Source organism: Penicillium subrubescens, assembly GCF_028828155.1.
Source record: "Penicillium subrubescens strain IBT 31985 chromosome Unknown utg000006l_segment0_segment0, whole genome shotgun sequence".
Taxonomy (NCBI): domain Eukaryota; kingdom Fungi; phylum Ascomycota; class Eurotiomycetes; order Eurotiales; family Aspergillaceae; genus Penicillium; species Penicillium subrubescens.
In genome coordinates, this window is record NW_026643156.1 from 1,202,833 (window position 1) to 1,228,023 (window position 25,191).

Consider the following 25,191-nt stretch of genomic DNA (forward strand, 5'->3'; position numbering starts at 1 on the left):
TAATCTACGCAGAATCGTACGCCACCGCCTGGCTTCCTAACTAGTAGGATTGGTGCTGCTGCAGGCGATTGGCTCACGCGTATATAGTTTTTCCCAAGTAGGTCCGTCAACGTTTTTCGCAGGTAAAGAAGCTCTTCCTTGTTCATGCCGTAGAGAGGACCATACGGTGGTGGCTCTTCGACACCGTTTCGGTCACGTTTCAGAGGGATCTTATGGTCGATTCCTGGTCTATGCGGAGGCAGCTGGTCGGCTAGCTGTTGGCTAAAAGCGGCCAACCATCGCCAGTAGTGTTTCGGTAGCTTATCCTTTGGGTTAATGTGCTTCTTAGGGCGGAGTGCTCTCTCGATGTCGTCTAGTGAAACCTTGCCGATTCGCAGGCGATCTGCGTCCGATACGCTCTGCATAAGATGTTGGATGTATGATGCCTCGGCCTGCGCAACGCGTAATCTCTTTACTCCAATAGGCCCAATAGTGCGATCCGCGCGGTTCCAACATCTAGTTCGCTCTCCAGACTTCGTGAAGATGTCTAGGTATCCTTTCTTTGCCGAATATCGTCCGTTCACCTCGTGTAGCCATGGGTCCCCAAGTATCATACTATCGCTTTGCGGTTCGATAATATACGCGAATACCCGGCCTTGTTGCTGGCCGTGGACATCGAGGTCGAAATAGGTAACATGGGTGATTTGGTACTGATTCGGCACCACTCCGTCAAGGATTCGTGGCCGTATCTTAATGCGCGGGAGGTCAAACGCCTGGACTAAGGACCCATTCACTGTTGCATAACAGCGGCAACCGCTGTCGACAAGAGCTTGTGTAAATTGAATTCCATTCACTCTAGCATCGACTATAAACGGTAGTGTCTCACGTTCCAGTAGCTTTTCGACCCCCTTTCGCTCCTGCTCGCGGCTTAGAACAGGAGCTACTCTTTTTCCGAATTGTCCTCGGTGGTCACACTCTCGTCGTCGGAAGTCGTTAGATCTAGGTCACTCGTAGGCTTCGACCTCTTCACTTTAACTGTGCGCCCCTTTTCTTTCTTGCTCGAGGAAGTAGCGATACGCACACTATTCGGCCGTTGTGCTGGTAGTAACGCGCACCTCGCGATAAGGTGTCCAGATCTCCCGCATCGTAAGCATTTCCCTTCGGCCCGTCGCTGATCTATCTCGTCCTGGCTAACCCATTGAGCTTGCTTCGGTGTTCCACTTTCGGGTCGGCGGTGTTTCGTGTGTGGTTCGGCACGGTTTACCGACACGGTCGGTGCCCAATCCATTTCGTCGCTATTCTGCCTAGTTGAGCGCGGACGACGTGTTCGTTCCTCTCTGTTGATATTAAGGGCATCCATATCCGAGCTGATCTCGTGGAGCCGGGAGATTAGGCCCGACGAGGTAGCAGGGATACCTCGATTCATTAACGCGTTCGTCATGGTCTTATTGAGCGCGCTAAGAAGGATCTGCCTTTTTGCTTCGTCGTGCCATTCAAGAGCGTCTGCATCCGCGAACTCCTTCTCTAGTCGGGGAAGGAATCTAGAAAAGCTCATATCCTCTGGTTGTCGAATCTGGTGGAGTCGTCTTGCTGCGCGTGCCTTAATATTCGGGTCTCCGTAGATACTCTCAAGGAAATCGAGCAAGGCCTGCGGTTCGCCAGTGTTTCGGCGGAGTTTCACAAAGGTTCCAGTGTTCTTCCATGCTAGCTTCTCTAGTCTAGAGAATACGTAGATAAATTGATCCTGGGGAGAACCAATAGCTTCACCGTCCACGCTAAGCTTGTTCTCAATCGAAATTCGCCAGGTTGGCCAGTCGCTCGTGCTTCCACCGAATGGTTTTGGGTCTGGTAGGCGTGGCTTCGGTCGGTGAATCGTCTCTGTTCGGGGGGAATCGGCACCGATTCGGCGGCCGATCGCGCTGGTGTCGCCTGCTCTTCGTTCGTTGTGGTCGTCGTTGCGGCTGGTGAGGCCTGCTGCTCCAGCATTGCCTCGAGGCGACGCATCCGCTCCTCTTGAGCAGCATCTTGCTGGTGACGCCGCTCCCTTTCTTCGTTCTGCATAGCCTGGGTCTGTGCTATCTGCTGTAGTAGCGTTCGCGCCCACCCGGGAGGGCTTGTCGATTCCTGTTGCTGCATTGCTGCTAGGGGTTACGTAGCGTGCCGGTAATGCTTCGGTCGCTTTTCGTCCAATGTTCTAATATGCCTAGGAATTGGGATCTTCTAGGGCTTTCTAATACGTCTCGAGCGCTAAGAGATCTATGCGCGAGGATTCCGTTCCGATGTGTGTTCGTCGCTGAATCGCTGGGGATTCAGGGGTGTTTCCAATGAGTGCCTAGGTCGCTTTCCTAGGGCTTTTCCAATGACCAATGATACTTCTGGGTGTAGAAGGAAGCTTTTTGTATGTGAAGGGCTGAAGTAAGACTTAGATTCAATCTAACTAGGCCAACATGCTGTTTACAAAAAGCTTAAGGAGGGGAAGTTAATCCCGCGCGTTCCCCACGTCAACATACCAAGGTCCCGTGATACACGTGACCAACATCGGGCACTGGCCCGTGACAGTCCTGGTTAGGTACGGAAAACGGGGCAGTACAAGAGAGCGGGCGGTTAAGTAACGGCTCGCCTTCTAAAGTTACGGGTAGAAAGGCGGCCGTTTCTGGCGCCAGAGGTTCTCATTTTCGGCGTCGATTTCACAGGTCCCTATATTGTAGTTGTAAAGAGTGGATGTGGATAGTGGAGCTCTGAGCTGTGAGGTGGTTGCAGGTGAGTGTCACATGGTCCGTGCGGGAATCTTTTTTTCGCAAATCATCGACGATCGACCGACTTCCACCAACACTCGGTGTCATTGTGCTCTTTGCGCCTTGGGAATAAGTCCATGAGCCCACGGTACTGTCTGTCGCTTTTCGCCTTCGCCCCAAGATGCACTTTTGATCTGCCATTCACCACCATTCGCACGCTATCCCCACTCGGAACTGCTTGGACCGCCCGCAGACCGTTCTGTCATACCTCGAAAGCCATGGAGAGCTCGACCACTCCCACCAGCAAGCTGGTATCCTACCAGGGAGCCGATTACAATGTGATTAAAGAGGGCCTGGCGTATATCCTCAACCCACCGGCCCAGGAAGCCGCTTCCAAGGGCACCAGAAGAGATCTCAAAGAAGAGGACGAGAGCCAATCAGTTTTCTACAACCCGATTCAGCAATTCAATCGTGACCTGAGTGTCCTAGCGATTCGCGCATTCAGTGAACATGCGATGGATGTGAAAAAGCAAAAAGCGGATAAAAAGTCGAAGAGACGCGCCGCAAGCAACGGTACCAACAAGGGAAAGAAGCGCAAGCGTGAGGATTCGTCCGACGAGCAAGCACCTAATCCGTCATCTGTAGAGGGCAAAGATGCAACGAACCCCGAGACTACCGAAGAATCTGTTTCCGTGCCCAATGAGACGTCAGATGCGCAGCCCGATTCCACCCCCGCGCCCTCGTTCACAGTCCTCGATGCCCTCTCTGCGACGGGCCTGCGTGCCCTCCGATATGCCTCCGAATTGCCAGCAGTTTCCAAGGTGGTGGGAAATGACCTATCAGAATCTGCCATCAAGTCAATGAAGACGAATATCGAGTACAACAAGTTGCAGGGCCGTATTCAGCCGAATCTGGGCGATGCGCGTGTCTTTATGTACGGCGCCTGCGGTGATCCATCACGCAAATTTGATGTGATCGACTTGGATCCGTACGGTACCGCGGCTCCATTCCTGGATGCAGCCCTTCAGGGCGTGAAGGATGGTGGTCTTCTCTGTGTGACCTGCACCGATGCGGGTGTCTGGGCTTCGACCGGCTATGCCGAGAAGGCGTTCTCGCTATACGGTGGCTCCCCAATCAAGGGCTTGCACTCCCATGAAGGTGGCTTGCGCCTTATCTTGAACAGTTTGGCCATGTCCGCTGCCAAATACGGCATTGCAATTGAGCCTCTGCTCTCGCTATCAATCGATTTCTACGCCCGTGTGTTCGTGCGCGTGTCTCGCTCCCCCGCTCAAGTCAAGTTTACTGCTAGCAACTCAATGGTTGTGTATAATTGTGATTCTGGATGCGGCGCATGGACTATCCAGCCCTTGGCTGCGTCCGGTGAGAAGCTTGATCGCAAGGGAAACCCCTTGTACCACTATAAGCTAGCTCTGGGCCCGACGGCTAATACTTACTGTGAGCACTGTGGCTTTAAGACACATCTCGCGGGACCGATGTGGGCTGGCCCGCTTCATAACCCCCACTTCATCCAGCGCATTCTGGATATGCTTCCCACCTTGGACCCGGAGACATACCAAACCATCCCTCGTATTGAGGGCATGCTCACCACCGCTATGGAGGAGGACTTGGACCTCAGTCCCTCGTTCAACAAGTCTGCGGGTCAGGAGCAGCAAGAACAAAAGCCTGACACTGAAGGGACCGAGAAATCCCAAGAACAGACAGATTACCCAGCTATCATCCCACGCATGAACCCGGCTCTCCATGAGCCATACCCCTTCTACTTCTCCCTGAGCGCACTCTCAAAGGTCATCCATTGCTCAACCGTCGGACAAGACGAGTTCCGTGGTGCTCTTCGCTCAGTCGGGTACCGTTCTACCCGCAGCCACGCCAAACCGAACTCTATCCGCACCGATGCCCCCTGGAGCGTCGTCTGGGAAATCATGCGCGAATGGGTCCGCCAACACTCCCCTGTAAAGGAAGCATCCTTAAAGCCCGGTACTGCCGGCGCGGCCATCATGGCTAAGAGCCGCGACAACCTGCGTAAGGGCAGCAGCGAGAACCCCTGGCTAGCACAGTTGAAGAATGATCTTCTTGCCGCCGTCGAGTCTGGAAAGGATATCAGCGATCTGGTTACCAAGGTGGAAGCTTCCCTGTACAGATCCGGATCACGGCACTCCTTCGTGACTCACGAGCAACCCGCTGATGCACAGGAGAAGCCTGCCAGTGATGGGCCAGCCGAGAAGGCGCATCCCAGCACCCTGGAGGTGAAGTTTGATGCCGCGCTGGGCCAAGAGGCATCGGCTGCACACTCCAAGAAGCGTCTGGTGCGGTATCAGCTCAATCCTCGGGCGAACTGGGGGCCGCTGAATCGGGCGGCGGTGAAGTCAAAGTGATGATGTTATTCAATAGATGTACGTTTTATGTTTTGTAAATACCAAAAAACTCGCCTTTTAGCATTGTGACATTCCCATTGAGGACATACTATATCAAAAAGTTTCTTATAGATCGGCGCCCTAACACGACCTCATATGCAACTTCCAGACATTGAGATCAAATCGAATAATTATTGAGTGCAGTGATTGGTCCTGGACGATAGGAAGTTCTAGCCGCCGATGACCCCTCAGTAGTGACTTGGATAATCCGCACCATACAATCTTCACCCAACTTGACAAGAGCTCGATGCTTGACAGATTTTTTACTTGTGACTTCGCGGGCTGTCTGCTACCAAGCATTCGGGGACTTAGTCCCTGTGAGCGATGCAGTCGCCATTTCTGCCTAAACCATCGCTGCTCGCCATCCCATACTTGCGATGACACAGTACGTCCCCACCTATAACACATACTCGAATTGGGTCTAACAGCTATCTAGCCCCTACCAGATGATTTATTCGAAGCCAAAATACATGCTGAAGTAGAAAATCTTCGCGCCAAAATCAATGACAAGGCCGTTTGCGAGCGTGCATCGGAGCTAAATAGCAATGTCAAATGCAAGATTGAACACCCACCAGCCTGGGGGCGCGGATAGCTGATGGGCTGTACTAATTATCATGCTCGGATTCGCTTTGCCGATAAGAATGGTTCCGTTTGGCTCATTCGAGTGCCTCGACTAAATAGCAGCATCCCTCAAATCACTCGTCAACTACCTAATTCGAAGCGAATATGCAACTCTCAAATTCCTCGAGACGACCAAAATACCTGCACCTCGGATATTCGATTATGGGATTATCGGTGACATCAATAACCAGGTGGGAGTAAGCTATCTACTCATGGAAGAAATGACCGGCATTTACAATGGCATGTCATCCTTGACTGTTCATGATCTCGCATTAGCTCGTTTTCTGGGTTTCTGAGAGCGAAGAGTGCCGCTGGTTTGGCGGACATTATTAGCGGAATGAAAGATTACGCAGATTATTCTTTGGTCTTGACCTTGATCTTCCTTTGGAGGAGACACTGCTACAGATTCGGGGTATATGGGCTGCATTTGGCGTCGATAGGGACACAGATTGGAGGACCTGGAAAATGGAAATGGTGAAACAGCAGAATCACGACGAACATCTTAAGTACATTCTGGATAAATTTGGAGCAGGCCCGTGACATAACTCTATCTTGCTTAGAGGCTACCTTTGGCAGTTCACCCTTAAGCAGCCCATTCCACGAGTACCGCAACCCAGACTTTCCACTTACAGTAACCAGGCCGCCACGCCTCAGATGAGACGGGCTCATAGGCGTGGAGCTAACAAGAGAAAAGTACGGGTACTTTGTACTCGGTAACCTTACCATAATATGAATTCAATTATCTATTCTTGAATCTATTATTGACATTAACCCGACCAAACGATGCATATTATGCAATATTCAGGAAACGACTCTTTAAAGATCAAAATGAGTACGTATTCTTAATCTCAACAAACAATCCCCAGATCTGCGGTGAGCAATTCCCTTGTAACCTTCGTGCAATTTCATCCATCAATTTCCGGGACCGACCTTCTAGAAACCATTCGCCACGTATCGGACGCAGAAGAACCCCATAGTAAGCCAAGAGTAGTAAAGCACCAGAACAATTTCGATTCAAAAGAGCTAGGTACTCGGGCATGACACGCAAAGGCCATGAATTGAGAGCATCCCAGATTGTTGACGACTGTCCGCGTTGCTTCATGAATGCGAACGCTTCTACTAATTTCATCGCGGAGTCGCGTAAAATGGGATACTCGGGCTCGTGTTCTGGGAATACGGATAGCAAAGTCACCAGAAAGGGGTCATTGGGATTGGCCGTGGCACTCAGGTCGTCACGCCACAGGGCCGCGAAGGGAGCTACAGGACTGTCGTTGAGGTCGTCCCACACGGGGCAGAGCATGGAGCAGCCGTTGCGGAGGAGGTTGATCCAATGTGACTGGTCATAATTTTCATCGTCATCGTATAAAAACAAGCTCTGTTCCTTGAATTGGGAGGTCAGGGCACAGATGACCAGGAAGAATGAAAAGGCCAGCACCGCCTGACAATTGCCGAGGTCCACATGCATGGTTGCCCATCGGAAGGCGGGAAGTGCTTGATCTTGGTATCGCATTGACTGGATTGTGTAATATGTTCGGTTATCGGGGTCGGTGGAAGCGAGGTGCAGGGCTGAACAGGCTAACACACCATGAAGCAGGAAGGGAAATCGAGAGGCTAGCTCTACGACAGTGACCCCAAATGCATCTTGTGTTTCAGAGGTACATGAGAGGGTCTTGTAGGTGTGATTTCGATAATGATCGAGCAGGCCTTGGTCGCTTGCGATCACAGAATTGATAGGAGTACAAGATCTGACGGAGTTTGAACAAACAGCCCTGTCACTCACCCGTGCGGGCGGATATATCACTCGTCAGGGCATCGGAGCTGTCAGACAAAGCCGCTGGCGTTGAAACCAGGAATGCCGCGTTGGTAAAGTAGCGGAGCGCATTCCCCCGAAAAAAGGTCTGCAATGGTACCGACTTCCATAAATCATTCCCATCTGCGGCGGGTGTATTGTGCACAAGTCTCCAGTGCTGCTTCATACGTTTGGTCGTGGCACACAAGTGAGTACACCCGTCATAAGAACATGCTAATACATCCTGTACTGGGAGTAAAGACACCGGAAACTGGCCATGATCAGGCAAGACGACATCATTGGGTTGGGCTAGCTCATATTGGGAGGCATATTTGACGAAAGCTTGACGCGATGAGCGATGAATATGATGAATTTCCTTGAGATAGCGCCCAACTGCGCCTGGTTGGATAGCGTAGCGGCAGCGAAGACAGAGTAGAACCTGGTAAGTCGGTAGATATTTTAATACTTGTGATGGAAGGACCGCATTGAGTGGGGTCGAAGTCATAGTGGAGGTTGACAAAAGAGACTCGCAGTCATTCTTAGCGGAGGCTGGGGTCCCTTGGCCCATTAAGATGGCCGAGTTCCAGGCTAGACAGGGATTGTTTGTCAGCACCTTCATTTCTTGACTTATATAGCCATAAAAAGAGGCTTGGGCTAATCGCACGACATACTATTATTTTCGGATATAGTAGATAATAGGTACATTGAGTAAAGCCTTCTATCACAGATAGATATAGTAACCTTAGATTGTAGCGTTCGAAAAATCTTGATATTTTTCCAAAAAATGATTTATTTGTCACGACTATACGAGATTGACCGTGAAGAAACCAAAGCTATCAAGAAAGACGATTCGAAAGACAGCTAGAAAGATCTTCCTGAAAACAGAAAGTCCAACTTTACATATCTATATAGTAAAACTGTTTCTTTGGTCTAATATCGACGTTCCAGATATACCTATTCTCCACTATATCCAAAAGGAGTATTGTGTATTGTGCGAAAGCACAAGTTGTCGTGCGATTAGCCTCAGACTTTTTTTACAGCCCGATGCAGTACGACATGTCGACTTTGAAAGCCATTAAAATATTTTAAACGATATTTTGTAAATTACACATAAAACCCCAAAAGAATTAAACCAAGATAGAGAAATTTCCTCAAGTTAGATAGGTTATAATGGCAGAAAATATCTCGGCAATTGCCTAGGACGAAATAAGTAATTGGAACAACAGAGTCAGACCTTAAACTCTACCAGACTTCACTTTATGTATTACACTCCTTCAGTACAGGATCTCAAGGAAAAAAGGGAAATCAAATCTCAGACAGAACCTCAATATCCATCACCGAACTCAACTCCGCCAACGTCAAATCCCAAACCCGACCCTGCGTGATCCTACCAGCGTCACTATCCCCATATCCCGCAAACGGAGCTGACTTGCAATCACTCAAGTACCGGCCATTAGATTCATCACCAGCCAACACAGATGAATGAACCAGTGTACGAGCTCCCATAGAGGTTGACCGACCAATCACTCTTTTCATACCCCCAAGGACCTTCCCAAAGACCCCCTCAGCCGTGCGGTGCAATTCCGAACCATAGCAAAAGCCGGGATTGACCAGGTTGAGAATGGCCCCCGTGGAGCGTTTACTGGTAGATCGGCGCTTGAATAGCTCGAGGAAGAAGAGCTGGTATAGTAGTTTCGAGGTATAGTATCGATCGGCCATGTCGAAGTGTTCCTTGTCATCTAAGACGTCGAGTAGGGGTATGTTCTCCTTAACAGAGATCTGTGCTTCTTTAAATTGTGCCCATGCAGCGGTCTCACTGCTGACGATAGAAATCACCGGACGAGTCTGGCCAGGATACTGGGCGGCTTGGCGGTCGAGTATAGGGAGTAGCTGAAGAGTGAGGAGAGCAGTGCTCAGCCAATTGATCTGCATACTCGTCTCATGGGACGTAGACTCATTCACGATGTAATGAAAATTGGCAACACCGGCATTGAGAAGAGCAAAGTCGATCTGAAGGTCTGATTGTTGAAGACGTTCCACGAAAGCTGTTACGCTGGCATAACTCCCCAGATCTAACTCCCAGACCTCGACCAAGGGAGGAGGCTTAGCTGAAGCTGGAAGTGAGGCGAGGAGGGATTTCCGGGCAGCTTCGCCTTTGGAGGTGTTGCGGACGGCTAATATCAGATGGGACAGTCCGAGTGCGAGGAACTGAGCAGAGGCCTGGTAGCCCAGCCCGGTGTTGGAGCCTGTCACTAGACCGGCTTTGCCGTGCAGGGAGGTGGTAGATGGGGCCTTGGGAGGACACACTAGGAATTGGCGATAGAGAAAGCCGGGATACGTATTGTAGAAAGGCATTCTGAGGATGGGTCAATGGAGAATAGATGAAGAATAATGATGATGGTGAAGCAAGACATGGCGGCGATGTGTCGACTTAAATAGGTATGGGGTTCTAGGATAATCTATCTAACTTCCTTGCAGCTTGGTAATTGGACGGACAAATTGACAAGAAACAGAGACTGTCTCTATAGAGCTAGACAGGGATCTATCATCTCCATCACCAGCCCTGTGGGATATCGACGGTGCCGTTCCAAGCCCTGATTGGTGGTTGCTGGCCAGTCCGGATTTAAGGATGTAACTCCGGGGAAAAGCGACGGTGCAGTTCTCCAACATGCATCTCACTCTGCTATACACCCACGACTGGTCCCGGTAATGATCAAGTGCGCTAATTAGAGGAGATGCTGGTGCAATTTTACAAATCGAGTTCGGCTTTTTGGGACCCGCGGGTTGCAAGGTTCAAAGTGTGATTATAGTAGGGTTTCATATGTTTGGTAAACTATGACCGATGTTCAGAATCATCTTCTCAGTCAGAAGTTGAATGATAGCCTTAACAATGATACCTAAGGTATCGAGAAAGACTATTGAAAAGACCTTTAGAAAGACCTTTCAAAACCAAGAAGTAGAAGCATATCTATCTGGTGGTCTCTCAAGTCTCTAGACTCAGACTTTTGAACTACCGCCGTAGCTGTACGTTATTTAGTGACGGAGCAGCAGGATAGGTAGGAGCCAATTTTCAGCAGTTTCTATTCTACTAGATTGATTCTACATCAAGTATTGTCCTACTGAATTTTAGCTTCAGCTTCAATTAGAGGAAAAGAAAAACTCTAGAACGAAAATTATGACATATCATTACTCCCATTATAAACACCGTCGAACCAGGAGACGAAGCTGGCCCGAATCTAATAACAAAAAGTAAAAAAAAGTAGAAACGTAAGACAAACACACAAGGCATAAATAACAAATCGTCACGTCTCAAAAGAACAGGAAAAAGAAAAAGAGAAAAGAGAAGTGTCAAGCACTTCCAAAGCTAAGAGACCGCTCCCTCAAGAAAGACAATACAATCGTCTGTCTTCTTTAGGAGTCGTTCCGTCTTCTCGCTTTTTGCTCTCGCTGCATGTGTCTCTCTGCCTTTTGCTCTCTCAAGGCCGTCTAGGATAATGGTAACTCAACAATGCAAAACATCAGACATCACGTCAACATCAAACATCAACATCAACATCAACACCCCACAGCGGGAGACCCCGCGAGAACTCTATACATCTTGTTCTGGGGTCAGACTTGGCTCCAATTCTAGATTGATAATCTAGAAGTGAGAAACAGCAACGGCAACGGCCTGAGACTCGCTGTGGCTGATGCTGACAGTGATCTGCTTGACACCGGCTTCCTTGGCAGCAGTAGCGGCAGCACCGTGAAGCTAAATGAAGATCTCCCGTTAGCGTTGCTGATCACGTCGATCGGATTATATAGGGAAGGTAATAAAACTTACGTTAACAACGGGAGCGCCATTGGCATCGCTTCCGATCTCAATCTCCTTCAGGGCAGCCCCCGCACCCTTGCTGCTAACACCGAGCGACTTGAACACGGCTTCCTTGGCACTCCAGCGGCCGGCGAACGAGGCCTGGGGGGAGGCAGCCTTGCGGCAGTACTCCTGCTCAGAGGCAGTGAAGTTGCGCTCGACAAAGGTCTCATTGGAGATGTTGACAGCGTCGATGTTCTCAACATCCACGCCAACCTTGGAGTTCTCGCCAGCGGCATTGGCCTTGGCGAGCGACTCGACCATCTGGCGGGTGCTCTGCTTCTCAACCTCCTTGGGAGGGGTGGTGGAGTACTTCAGTTCGGAGGTCTTCTTGTCCAGGGTGACACGGTAGTCGGGGTTCAGGAAGACCTGGCTCTGCTGGGCGTCCTCATAGGGGGCCTTGTTCTTGGCAACGAAGATGCTGTTGTTGATCAGGCCGTTGTGGAAGTAGCGGTAAGCCTTCTTCTGGCGCGACTCGACCTTGTTCTTGTAGGCCTGGTACTGGGCCTGGTCAAGAGCAGCGTACAGGTACTTGGGGTGGATACCAATAACCTGGGCACCCTTCTGACCGAAACCGAAGGAGGTCACGGAGAAGGCCTTGATACCGTCGGTCTGGATGCTGCGGCTGGGGTAGACGATGTAATCGAACTTCTCCATCACCTTGTCCACGTTATCGGCGTTGCGGTTACCGGGCACGAGACCAGTGTCAAGAACCTGCAAGCAGCCGTTGAACATCCAGGCACCGGCGGCACCCTTGGGGTGACCGGTGAGGTACTTCTGGAAGATACCCATGACGGCGTTACCCTTCTTGCGGCCGAGGTGCTTCATCTGCTGGCAAATGACATCGGACTCGTTCTTGTCGTTGGCAACAGTCGAGGTACCGTGGAAGGAGGCGACAGCAATGTCGTCAACGGTGAGACCCCAGGTGGCGAGGGCACCACGCAGGGGAGCGATGCGGGAGTCTTGCTTCCAGAAGTTGTTGCCGAGGCTGAACTGGGCATCACGCTCCTGGCGAACGGCCTCACGCTCAATGTGCGAGGCACGCTCGTGCATGTACTCGGAGGCGTTGAAGGACTCGTCGGACTGGGCCTTCATAGCATCGACCTCCTCCTGGAGGTAGAGCAGCTCGGACTCTTGCCACTCCTTGATCTGCTTCTTGCGAAGGTCGAGCTGGCGACGGCGGTACTTGATGTCCAGCAGGGGCGAGGGGAACTTGCCGGGGTTCTCGCGGGCAGTGGTGAGGACACCCTGGCCAGGAGCGGGCACGGAGCGACCAATCTTGTCGGTAGCGGTGGTAGTCAGGGCGATGATACCGTGGATGGGGACACCCATGTCGAGGGCGAGCTGAGCGCTCATGATGAGCTGCATACCGCAACCCTGCGACTCCATGAAACCGGCACGGGTAGTGGTGGTAGGACGGGACATTTCACGAGGGGTACGACCGTGGGCGAATTCGTCCTCGGCGTTGGAGGTAGCCTTCATGTTGGCGAACTCATACGAACCTTCCTCCTGGAAGTCATCGAAACCACCAACGAAGCAGACACGGGCCTTGCCCTCCACAATGGTCTCGTAACCAATGTCAACCGACTCAACCGCAGTAGCGCAAGCACCGACGGGCGTCTTGATAGGACCGGTCGAGGACAGGAGCAACATGTTGACCCAAGCACTCATAGTGTTGATGAAAGACTCCTGCAGAATATCCTTCTGCAGGGGCTTATCAAGGTAGCGGTCCTTGTACATGCCACGCAGAGCGTGGGTACCACCGATACCGGAACCGATACAGTTACCAACCTCGGACAGGTGGACATATTTGTAGAACTCGTAGGGGTCGGTGATACCAGCAGAGAGCAGGGACTCGACGGTACAGACGAGGACGAACAGAGTCACGGGGTCGACCTGCTCGATGATGTCGTCGGGGATACCATAACGCTTAGCATCCCAACCGGTAGGGATCTGACCGGCGACGAGACGGTCGAAGGAAAGAGCCTTGGGGATAAGCAGGTTGGCGCCCTTGCGGAGGCGAATAGTGTACTCGCCAGACTCGGGGATCTCGAAGATCTCGACCTTGTCACCGTGCTCGCGCTTGAACTCCTCGGCAGTCTCCTTGGAGGCCTCGAAGGGCTCCAGGTCTTCCTGGATAACAATCTCCTGCAGAAGCTGCTTCTTCTTGGGGTCGTAGCCCTTGAAGAGCTCGGGCTCGATGAGACGAATACCGGTGTGCTCCAGGATGAACTTCTCGTACTTGGGCTTGACATCCTTGTCGTCAATGGGGTCACCAGTCTTGGCATCAACCCAGCCGGAGTAGGCCTTGCCCTTGAGGGGACCATTGTGGTGCTTGATCAGACCCATGATCCAGGCCATCTCAACACAACCCTCAAGAGAGAACTTGCCATAAGCCTCCATCTCCCAACGGGTACGCGAGTTACCCCAGGGTCCAACCTCGGCGAAACCAGTGACAACGACAACCTTGTCCAGGTTGACCATACCCTTGAGGTTCTCGTTGAGAGGCTTGACCTCGTTATCCCAATCGGGAAGCTTGGGGAAGTCGAACTTGATGTTGGCACGAGGCTCGGCAACGACCTTCTTGTAAAGTGCATCACTACCCTCACCATTGACAACCTTGTTCTCAATGGCAGTCTCCTTGATGACGGCCTGGCGGACGTCACTGGTCTCCATAATTTCGGTGCGAAGGCGGGTCATCAGGTCCTTGAGGTCAGGGATGAACTGCAGACCACCGTTGAGGTCAGCCCAGACGGGGTCAAGCTGGCAGAGATTGACGACAGCCGGGGACATCAGACCCAACAGGTTGAAGGCCATCTCCTGCTGAGAGAAGGTGCGGACACCAAGCTTCTCAACACCGTCAGCGACCATGTTGTTGCCGCTCATCAGACCAGTACCACGGGTCCAGCCAATGACGGCACCGCAGATAGTAAGGTAGTTGGCCCAGCTCTCGGAATACCACCGGTTGAAGAGAGTCTCCAGACCCAACTTGGACTCGGAGTAGAGACCATCGTTACCGAAAGTACCGTGGTTAGGCGACAGGGGGAGGATAACCTGAGCAGGGCGAGTCTCGAAACCGTGAGCCTGCTTCTGAGTCTTGATCGAACCCAGCATGCGGAGCAGGTTGGTCAGCATGATACGGTGGGCCAGCTCAGACTTGGAATCGATGGTGTCAATCTCGCGACCGTTCTCGGGGATAGCCGCGAAGGGAACGACAAAGTCGAGATCCCAGCCGAGACCATTCTTGGTGTCGTAGATGTACTCAACAAGAGCCTCCACATCCTGCTTGCTGCCCTGGTTGAAGGGCACGACAACCAGCTGGGAGCCGCGGGCACCGAAGCGCGCGTACATGGCCTGGTAGTACTCGGTGACCTCGCGAGAGAAGCGGGAGGTGGTAACAACGACCTTAGCACCACCGGAAATCAGACCCTGCAGGACCTCGGCACCGATGGAACCAGCACCAGCACCGGTCATGAGGACGTTCTTGCCCTGGAAAGAGAGACCGGACTGAGCAGCCGACTCCAGAACATTGAGATAGATTCCGGTCAGCTTCTTGTTGTAGTCCCAGCCGTGCTCGGACTTCTTCTTGAGGTGCAGGAAGGGGATGGTCTCGACCTTGCCGGGGCGAATGGCAGCAGAATGCTTCACGCCATTGCGGCCAGACTTCTTGGCAGTGCCGTTCTCCTGGGGCATGATCTGGTTCTCGTTCATGCTGAGAGCATGGAGCACATCCTTGTACAGAGCATCAAACTGGAGCTGCGAGGCCTTGGACAGGTGGTGTTGCTTGCGAATCAGCTTGTACACGTTCTTCAAGTCGTTCTGAACCTTGTTGCGGTTGCTGTACTCGGAGATGGGGCCACCCTCAGCCATCTGCTTAACGTAGTGTTCCAGCTTGCGAGCGCTGGCACGGGGGACCTCCTTGAAAGAAATGTTACCCCGAGCATCAACGGTGGTCTGGGGACCAGTGGGGACGGCGACATCCTTGTAAACGGGAGCCACATCCATGACCTCCTTGCAGTTATCAATCAGCTGCTGTCCCAGCTCCTTGGCGAGCTGGTAGGTCTCGCCACGTTCCGTCGGGCAGTTGTCGATGTGGTACTGCATGAAGTCGAGGAGAAGAGGGTTGGAGCGGTTCATGATGCGAATGCACTGGCTGACAATTTCACGGTCGATCACCTGAAGGCGACCGAAGATGATATCGTAGTACATGCTGAGGGCGTCCTGGCGAGCCCAGTTCCACGAGGAGTCGTAGACACGGGCCTTGAGCGGGTCAAAGGAGGGCTCAATGCCGGAGGCGTAGAAGTCGCCGTGCTCGGCAGACCAGAGGTCCAGCTGAGCCTGGAGAGCCTTCTGGGTCTCTTGAGATGTGATAAAAGCCTTGTCACCGGCGCGGAGATCCATCTTCAGGTAGCGAGCAATCACCTCCAATTGCTGCTTGAACAGAGCACGCTGGTCCTTGGTCAGGGCATCAATGGCCGCAGGGTCCATCATCATGCCGCCGCCACCGGCACCGCTGTCACCACCAGCCGTGGGGGCGGAGAGGTTGACACCAGCACTGGCAGCATACTTGTTGGTCACGTCGTCCAAGAAGGCCTTGGCATCAGACTCGGATCCCAGACGGGAGGCCGGCTCCATAGTGATGGCGAGTAGCAGCACACCGTCCTGGCGGCCCGCGCCCAATCCCCACCGCGTCTCGAGGTACTTGCGAACAGCTGTGATGTTGAAGCCACCAGGCATCTTGGAGGAGACCATGCGGGCAATGAGGGAAGAGGACTGCTTGCCCAATTGGCCGTTGAAAGTGGCCTGCATCGAGGCACCGAGCTCGTCCAGCGGGGTGTCCTCGGGCTTCTCTGGCGTGGAACCGAACTCCTTGCCCAAGTCTCCGAGAATTTCGTTCTGTAATGTGGACTTGCCTAAATGGGAAAGAAAAGGACCAATTAGCATTCCCCGCATCGGTTGATGACCGTTGTAAAACTGGCCTGGATTGCTCCATGGGGGGATAAAAGCTCAAACTTACCTCCAACAAGATCCTTAATAGCTTTCGTCAATGGCACATCAGAGAGACCCTTCTTCAACTTCTGGGCCACCAGGGACCGCAGGATATCGACGGCGGTCACTGGAGCATCCTCAACCGCGGCAGCCGGGCCAGCACTGGGAGGAGGGGGAGCTGCGGCGGCAGCCGGAGCAGCAGCCGCAGGGGCAGAAGCACCGGCAGCAGCAGCGGGAGCTTCGGCGGCGGCTTCGGGCTCATCTTCAACCGGGTCAACATCATAATAGATCTCCTTGGCGTCCTTGTTGTAGCAGAGGATTTGACGCTGTACAGAGGTGGCGGCATCGTAAGCCTCGTACTTGGAGGCGAGTGTGCGGCGGGCCATGCCACCGAGGGTATCTGCGGGACCAATCTCAACAATGCGCTCGGTGCGCTGCTCGGCAAGGATGACATCCTGAGTCTCAATCCATCGGACGGGCGAGGCGAACTGGTAGGCGAGCAGCTCCACCAGCAGGGTGTGAGCCAGCTCCTGCTCAATCTCAGGACGCATGGCGAATTGTGTATGTGTAGATGCGGGATATATGTGTGGTCGAAAGAGAAGGAGGGGGGGTATCGAGAAGACGTCGGACGATTTTGAAGGTTATTAGGTAGGTTGTCGGACGTATGTCCTGAAGTTCCGGGGCGCGACGGGGGACTGTCGTCGCTGGGATTCCCACGGAAGGAATTGATTCTAGAGAAATAAAGGAAAATGAAATAACAACACACAAGAATTAGGGAGGGAAAGGAAGTGAGGTCCCAATGGTCTGGAGGAGGAGAGGGAGGAGGAGGATAGAGTTGGTGGAGTGAAGACCAGCGTCGAGAGAAAAAAAAGGTGGGAAAGCGATAGGCTTGATAGGGTGGTCACTACTGGTAATACCGGATACAGGCTGGTAATTTTGACCGGGAGTCGATCACAGCGCATCAGAGTATCCAAGCGGGCGGGAGCTATCCCCTGTACATAATACAGTAGTCAAGCCGAGAAATTTGCGGATGGGGAGGATTAATTACAATACGGTACAGGAGGGGGGGGAGTTACAGGTACAAGTAATGAGCACACATGGTCAGTGGACAATGGGTCGAGGGGTTGGTCCAGCCATTGGCCCTCCCATGGATGAGAATTGGTGGTTGGTAAAGCGGACAGAAGGGATGAGAGAAGTGGTGAGGCCGTTGGGGGCTGTGGAAGCTCATCGTAACAGCCGTGCGGCGACCACTGGGGCCCGTTCCTGGCAGGACAATGATAACCAATGGGAGGGCTCCCAACACTCCATTACTGCCCCATCGACCCACTTTATCTTAGCTTGATGGATTTATTGATTATTCTTCACTATTTTTCTGTAGTGTAATCGTGAGATTCCATGATACACAGAAGTCTATGTGTTCCCCTCGCCAGCACGAGCTTGATCTGTAATGCATCGTACATATTAGATAAGACGAGAGGTCTGTGTGACCATCCAACCCTACTGTAGATCTCGAGACTTGTTGAATGCTTCAATGGTGATAAATTACATAGATTACCAATGTTACGTGTATTATTAGTATTGCGATGACCGGCCGGAACTCATCTCCCGCACCAAACTCGTTGAACTGCAACATTTGGGGGGGGAACCGTGTCCCGCTGGCCGAGTATTGTCAGTAATCCTCCATACACCCCGATGTTCTGCCCATACGACGGAGTTTCACTCCCACTAGACTTCCCAGTGTGTCGGGCGGAGTCTGCCAGAGTATTGGGGCGGGTCTCTGTTGCCCCTAAACCCCTTTGGGCCAGTTACAGTTCAACAGCCAATTCTTTTTTTTTTTTACCGTCACCGTCCACCGGGTCACCATTTCTGCGGTCTGCTTTTCTGCTGCTTGTTGGAGAGAGAGAGACAGACGCAGAGACCTTCTCGACTTCGATTGATCTGCTTCACCTTTTCCCCTCCCCTCCTCCGTCATTTCTCCCCTCCCCTTCTCCCCCCATATTCTCTCCACCTTATTCTCTCTCTTCTTCTGCATTTTGATGTCCTTGTGAATTCCGTCTTTATTTTATTTAATTCAATTCCTTGTGGTCGAGACGACTCCTACATTGTAAGTTTCCTCATGATTCCCGGCCGATCCCCGCCAACAATTTTTTGGGGGAGAACACCCGCGCCTCGACAACATCTCTTTACTTTTTACTCAACATCAACCTTCTCCCTAGAATTCACCTCCGAACGATCCTAATTGTCCGGGTCTCCTAGAGGAGAAGGAGATATCATCATGATGTACGGCACATCCACCGGTCCCCAGACCGGAATCAACACCCCCCGGTCTTCTCAGTCCCTGCGCCCTCTCATCCTCTCACATGGCTCCCTCGAGTTCTCCTTCCTCGTCCCTACCTCGCTCCATTTCCATGCCTCCCAGTTGAAGGATGGCTTCACCACATCACTACCGGAGCCCACGGATGAATTGGCCCAGGATGACGAGCCTTCCTCCGTCGTGGAGCTGGTCGCCCGCTACATTGGCCATGTCGCCCACGAGGTCGAGGAGGGCGAGGATGATGCTCAGGGTAGCTACCTCGAGGTCCTCAAGCTCATTCTGAACGAGTTTGAGCGCGCCTTTATGCGTGGAAATGATGTCCACGCTGTGGCAGCTGCTCTGTCCAGCATTGTTCCCAAGAAAAACCAGGTGGTTGAGGCCTACTATGCCGGCCGTGCCGCCGCCGGCCGGCCCACCAAGCCCTACGACTCGGCTCTGTTCCGCGCAGCCTCCGATGAGGCCGCCGGCATCTATACAGTTTTCGGTGGTCAGGGCAACATTGAGGAGTACTTTGACGAGCTGCGCACAGTCTATACGACCTATCCCTCGTTCGTAGAGGACTTGATTGTCTCCTCCGCAGAGCTTCTGCAGTCTCTGTCCCGCGAGCCCGAGGCCAGCAAGCTCTACCCCAAGGGCCTCGATATTATGCGCTGGTTGCAGGACCGGGATGCCCAGCCCGATACCGACTACCTCGTGTCAGCTCCCGTCAGTCTGCCCTTGATTGGTCTGGTCCAATTGGCCCACTACACCGTGACCTGCAAGGTCTTGGGACGGCAGCCCGGTGACCTCGTGGAGCGCATCCGTGGAACCACTGGTCACTCTCAGGGTGTGGTCACGGCCGCAGCCATTGCTACTGCGACCACCTGGGAGTCCTTTGCTCAGGCTTCTCGCAATGCCCTCACTATGCTCTTCTGGATCGGTCTGCGCAGCCAGCAGGCCTACCCTCGCACTTCCCTGGCCCCTTCCGTGCTGCAGGACTCGATCGAGAACGGCGAGGGTACCCCCACCCCCATGCTCTCCATTCGTGATCTTTCTCGCACCGCTGTTCAGGAGCACATTGATGCTACCAACCAGCACTTGCCTGAGGACCGCCACATCGCCATCTCCTTGGTCAACAGTGCCCGCAACTTCGTGGTGACCGGTCCTCCCATCTCCCTGTACGGTCTGAACCTGCGTCTGCGCAAGGTCAAGGCCCCCACTGGACTCGACCAGAACCGTGTTCCCTTCACTCAGCGCAAGGTTCGCTTTGTCAACCGCTTCCTGCCCATCACGGCTCCCTTCCACAGCCAGTACCTCACCTCCGCCTACGACCGCATTCTGGAGGATCTGGAGGATGTGGTTGAGATCCCCGCCAAGTCCCTGCTCATCCCCGTCTTCAACACCAAGACCGGAGAGGACCTGCGCGAGCTCGGTGATAAGAGCGCCGTGCCTGCCTTGGTCCGCATGATCACTCACGATGCCGTGAACTGGGAGCAAGCTACCGACTTCCCCGGTGCCACCCACATTGTTGACTTTGGTCCCGGTGGTATCTCTGGCCTTGGTGTCCTCACCAACCGCAACAAGGATGGTACCGGTGTTCGGGTCATTCTGGCCGGTGAGATGGACGGAACCAACGCCGAGGTTGGCTACAAGCCCGAGCTGTTTGACCGTGATGAGCACTCCGTTAAGTACGCTGTGGACTGGGTCAAGGAGCACGGCCCCCGCCTGGTGCAGACCTCTACTGGACAGACTTATGTTGACACCAAGATGAGTCGCCTGCTGGGTATCCCCCCTGTCATGGTCGCTGGTATGACCCCTACCACTGTTCCCTGGGACTTTGTGGCCGCCACTATGAATGCCGGTTACCACATTGAGTTGGCTGGTGGTGGTTACTACAACGCGAAGACCATGACCGCTGCCATCAACAAGATCGAGAAGGTTATCCCGCCTGGCCGCGGTATCACCGTCAACTTGATCTACGTCAACCCCCGTGCCATGGCTTGGCAGATCCCTCTCATCGGCCGCCTGCGTGCCGAGGGTGTCCCCATCGAGGGTCTGACCATCGGTGCTGGTGTCCCCTCTATCGAGGTCGCCAACGAGTATATCGAGACTCTCGGTATCAAGCACATTTCCTTCAAGCCCGGTTCCGGTGACGCCATTCAGCAGGTCATCAACATTGCCAAGGCCAACCCCAAGTTCCCCATCATCCTGCAGTGGACCGGTGGTCGTGGCGGTGGTCACCACTCCTTCGAGGACTTCCACCAGCCCATTCTCCAGATGTACAGCCGCATTCGCAAGCAGGACAACATTGTCCTCGTTGCTGGTAGTGGTTTCGGTGGTGCTGAGGATACCTACCCTTACCTCTCTGGTACCTGGTCCGCCAAGTTCGGCTATCCCCCAATGCCTTTCGATGGTTGCTTGTTTGGTAGCCGCATGATGATCGCCAAGGAGGCTCACACTTCCAAGAACGCCAAGAAGGCCATCGCTGAGGCCCCCGGTGTCGACAACGAGGAGTGGGAGAAGACCTACAAGGGTGCCGCTGGCGGTGTCATCACCGTCCTCTCCGAGATGGGTGAGCCCATTCACAAGCTGGCTACCCGTGGTGTTCTGTTCTGGCAGGAGATGGACCAGAAGATCTTCAAGCTCGACAAGGCCAAGCGTGTCCCCGAGCTGAAGAAGCAGCGCAACTACATCATCAAGAAGCTCAATGATGACTTCCAAAAGGTTTGGTTCGGCCGCAACGCCGCTGGCGAGACCGTGGACCTCGAGGACATGACCTACACTGAAGTCATCCACCGCATGGTCGACCTGATGTACGTCAAGCACGAGTCTCGTTGGATCGATGACTCGCTCAAGCGTCTGACTGGTGACTTCCTGCGCCGTGTTGAGGAGCGCTTCACCACTGCTGAGGGCCAGGCTTCTCTGCTCCAGAACTACTCCGAGCTCGACACCCCTTATCCCGCTGTGAACACTATTCTGGCTGCGTACCCCGAGGCTGCCAAGCAGCTGATCAACGCCCAGGATGTTCAGCACTTCCTCCTGCTTTGCCAGCGCCGTGGCCAGAAGCCCGTTCCTTTCGTCCCCGTCCTCGATGAGAACTTCGAGTACTTCTTCAAGAAGGACTCTCTCTGGCAGAGTGAGGACCTCGAAGCTGTTGTTGACCAGGATGTTGGCCGTACCTGTATTCTGCAGGGTCCCATGGCTGCTCGCTTCTCCAACATCATTGACGAGCCTGTTCAGGACATCCTCGATGGTGTTCACCAGGGCCACATTGCCGGTCTGCTCCGTGATGTTTACGGCGGTGACAAGTCCAAGATCCCTGTGATCGAGTACTTCGGTGGTAACCTGCTTGGCGACGCCGATGAGCCCGAGTTGGAGGGTCTCACTATTTCCGAGGAGGCCAACAAGGTCAGCTTCCGCCTGTCCTCTTCCACCTCTGCCGACCTACCCAGCCTGGACCGCTGGCTTCGCCTGTTGGCTGGCAACACCTACTCGTGGCGCCACGCCCTTTTCCTGGCCGATGTTTACGTCCAGGGCCACCGGTTCCAGACCAACCCCATGAAGCGTGTCGTGGCTCCCACTCCCGGCCTCTACGTGGAGATCACCAACCCTAACGACCCTGCCAAGACTGTCGTTAGCGTGCGTGAGCCTTACCAGTCCGGCAAGTTGGTCAAGACTGTCGAGGCCAAGGTGCTCGAGAATGGACAGATCGCTGTGTCCATGTTTGAGGGCCGCACCGCCGAGGGTGGTGTTGTTCCTCTGACCTTCCTCTTCACTTACCACCCAGAGACTGGTTACGCCCCCATCCGCGAGGTCATGGGAGACCGCAACGACCGCATCAAGGAGTTTTACTACCGCATCTGGTTCGGCAACAAGGACGTGCCCTTCGACACTCCTACAACTGCCACTTTCAACGGTGGCCGTGAGACCATCACCGCCCAGGCCGTTGCTGACTTTGTTCACGCTGTCGGCAACACTGGTGAGGCCTTCGTTGACCGTCCTGGCAAGGAAGTTTTCGCTCCCATGGATTTCGCCATTGTCGCTGGCTGGAAGGCCATCACCATGCCCATCTTCCCTCGCACCATCGACGGAGATCTCCTCAAGCTGGTTCACCTGTCCAACGGCTTTAAGATGATCCCTGGTGCTCAGCCTCTGAAGGTTGGCGATGTTCTAGACACCACTGCTCAGATCAATGCCGTCATCAACCAGGAGTCTGGCAAGATGGTGGAGGTCTGCGGTACCATCAAGCGTGATGGCAAGCCCATCATGCAGGTTACTAGCCAGTTCCTGTACCGCGGTGCCTACTCGGACTTCGAGAACACCTTCCAGCGCAAGGACGAGGTCCCCATGCAGGTCCACCTCGCCACCAGCCGCGATGTCGCTATCCTTCGCTCCAAGGAGTGGTTCCGCATGGACGAGTCTGACACTGAGCTCCTTGGCCAGACCCTCACCTTCCGCCTGCAGAGCTTGATCCGCTTCAAGAACCAGACCGTCTTCAGCAACGTCCAGACCATTGGTCAGGTCCTCCTGGAGCTCCCCACTAAGGAGGTCATCCAGGTTGCCTCCGTGGACTACGAGGCTGGTGTCTCTCACGGTAACCCCGTTATTGATTACCTCCAGCGTAACGGTACCTCCATCGAGCAGCCCGTCTACTTCGAGAACCCCATCCCTCTCAGCGGCAAGACTGCCTTGGAGCTGCGTGCCCCGGCCTCCAACGAGACCTACGCCCGCGTCTCTGGCGATTACAACCCCATCCACGTTTCTCGTGTTTTCTCCAGCTATGCCAACCTGCCCGGCACCATCACTCACGGCATGTACAGCAGTGCTGCCGTCCGTTCCCTCGTGGAGACCTGGGCTGCTGAGAACAACATCGGTCGTGTCCGTGGCTTCCACGCCTCCTTGGTCGGCATGGTTCTGCCTAACGACATGGTCGCCGTGAAGCTGCAGCACGTCGGAATGATCGCTGGTCGCAAGATCATCAAGGTCGAGGCTAGCAACAAGGAGACCGAGGAGAAGGTTCTCATCGGTGAGGCCGAGGTTGAACAGCCCGTCACCTCCTACGTCTTCACCGGTCAGGGCTCTCAGGAGCAGGGCATGGGTATGGAGCTCTATGCCAGCAGCCCTGTCGCTCAGGAGGTCTGGGACCGCGCTGATCGCCACTTCCTGGAGAACTATGGCCTGTCTATCATCGACATCGTCAAGAACAATCCCAAGGAGCTCACCGTTTACTTCGGTGGTCCCCGTGGTAAGGCCATCCGCCAGAACTACATGGCCATGACCTTCGAGTCTGTTAATGCCGATGGCTCCATCAAGTCTGAGAAGATCTTCAAGGAGGTTGATGAGAACACTGCTTCTTACACCTACCGCTCTCCTACCGGTCTTCTTTCCGCCACTCAGTTCACCCAGCCCGCCCTGACCCTTATGGAGAAGGCTAGCTTCGAGGACATGCGCTCCAAGGGTCTGGTCCAGCGTGACAGCAGCTTCGCCGGTCACTCGCTGGGTGAATACTCTGCCCTGGCTGCTCTGGCCGATGTCATGCCCATTGAGAGCTTGGTTTCCGTCGTGTTCTACCGTGGTCTGACCATGCAGGTTGCCGTCGAGCGTGACGAGCAGGGTCGCTCCAATTACTCCATGTGTGCTGTTAACCCCAGCCGTATCTCCAAGACCTTCAACGAGCAGGCCTTGCAATACGTTGTCGAGGTCATTGCCGAACAGACTGGCTGGCTTCTGGAGATTGTCAACTACAACGTTGCCAACATGCAGTACGTCGCTGCTGGTGATGTAAGTCTACTCAACACCCTTCCACCCCTTCTCTCACAACTAGATTTACTAACATGAACCCTTCCAGCTCCGCGCCCTCGACTGCCTGACCAACCTCCTGAACTTCCTCAAGGCCCAGAACATCGACATCCCCGCTCTCATGCAGAGCATGTCGCTCGAGGACCTCAAGGCCCACTTGGTCAGCATCATCCAAGAGTGCGTCAAGCAGACCGAGGCCAAGCCCAAGCCCATCCAGCTGGAGCGTGGTTTCGCCACTATCCCACTCAAGGGTATCGACGTTCCCTTCCACAGCACTTTCCTCCGGTCTGGCGTCAAGCCTTTCCGTTCCTTCTTGCTCAAGAAGATCAACAAGACTACCATCGACCCCTCCAAGCTTGTCGGCAAGTACATCCCCAACGTCACTGCTCGTCCCTTCGAGATCACCAAGGAGTACTTCGAGGACGTCTACCGCCTCACCAACTCTCCCCGTATTGCCTCCATCCTGGCCAACTGGGAGAAGTACGAGGAGGGTACTGAGAACGCCGCCCGCGCTGCTTAGATGACCACTAGTCCTTGGCCTGTGTCCTTGGAGACTGGGAGTTGATTTCTCGTGATGTGTTGTGATGTGATTCCCCACTGCGATACTTGTGTTTTCTTTTTCCTTTTTTTTTGTCTGATAGAATGACCTGCTTGTGGGTCGTGTGATGTGACATGTCTTCAAACTTGGCGCTGTTGAATTG

General features: G+C 53.7%; 6 protein-coding genes across 6 annotated transcripts; 2 read left to right on the plus strand and 4 right to left on the minus strand.

The window, feature by feature from the left end:
- Positions 1-919: 919 nt before the first annotated feature.
- N7473_008973 (uncharacterized protein) lies at positions 920-2,115 on the minus strand (the record flags this gene model as incomplete). Its single annotated transcript, XM_057154912.1, has 2 exons — positions 920-1,697; positions 1,754-2,115. 2 exons carry the CDS (start codon positions 2,113-2,115, stop codon positions 920-922), a joined length of 1,140 nt encoding a protein of 379 aa, XP_057006042.1.
- An 877-nt stretch (positions 2,116-2,992) lies between these two features.
- Positions 2,993-5,107, plus strand: N7473_008974 (tRNA (guanine26-N2)-dimethyltransferase; the record flags this gene model as incomplete). The annotated part of the gene is made up of 1 exon (XM_057154913.1): positions 2,993-5,107. The coding sequence occupies one exon, from the start codon at positions 2,993-2,995 to the stop codon at positions 5,105-5,107; it is 2,115 nt and encodes a 704-aa protein (XP_057006043.1).
- Positions 5,108-6,590: 1,483 nt separating this feature from the next.
- On the minus strand, positions 6,591-8,061 carry N7473_008975 (uncharacterized protein; the record flags this gene model as incomplete). The annotated part of the gene is made up of 2 exons (XM_057154914.1): positions 6,591-7,471; positions 7,548-8,061. The coding sequence occupies 2 exons, from the start codon at positions 8,059-8,061 to the stop codon at positions 6,591-6,593; spliced, it is 1,395 nt and encodes a 464-aa protein (XP_057006044.1).
- An 800-nt stretch (positions 8,062-8,861) lies between these two features.
- Positions 8,862-9,911, minus strand: N7473_008976 (uncharacterized protein; the record flags this gene model as incomplete). Its single annotated transcript, XM_057154915.1, has 1 exon — positions 8,862-9,911. One exon carries the CDS (start codon positions 9,909-9,911, stop codon positions 8,862-8,864), a length of 1,050 nt encoding a protein of 349 aa, XP_057006045.1.
- A 1,285-nt stretch (positions 9,912-11,196) lies between these two features.
- On the minus strand, positions 11,197-16,949 carry N7473_008977 (trifunctional fatty acid synthase subunit FAS2; the record flags this gene model as incomplete). Its single annotated transcript, XM_057154916.1, has 3 exons — positions 11,197-11,307; positions 11,380-16,322; positions 16,427-16,949. The coding sequence occupies 3 exons, from the start codon at positions 16,947-16,949 to the stop codon at positions 11,197-11,199; spliced, it is 5,577 nt and encodes a 1,858-aa protein (XP_057006046.1).
- Positions 16,950-18,673: 1,724 nt separating this feature from the next.
- On the plus strand, positions 18,674-25,010 carry N7473_008978 (tetrafunctional fatty acid synthase subunit FAS1; the record flags this gene model as incomplete). Its single annotated transcript, XM_057154917.1, has 2 exons — positions 18,674-24,472; positions 24,540-25,010. The coding sequence occupies 2 exons, from the start codon at positions 18,674-18,676 to the stop codon at positions 25,008-25,010; spliced, it is 6,270 nt and encodes a 2,089-aa protein (XP_057006047.1).
- Positions 25,011-25,191: the final 181 nt, after the last annotated feature.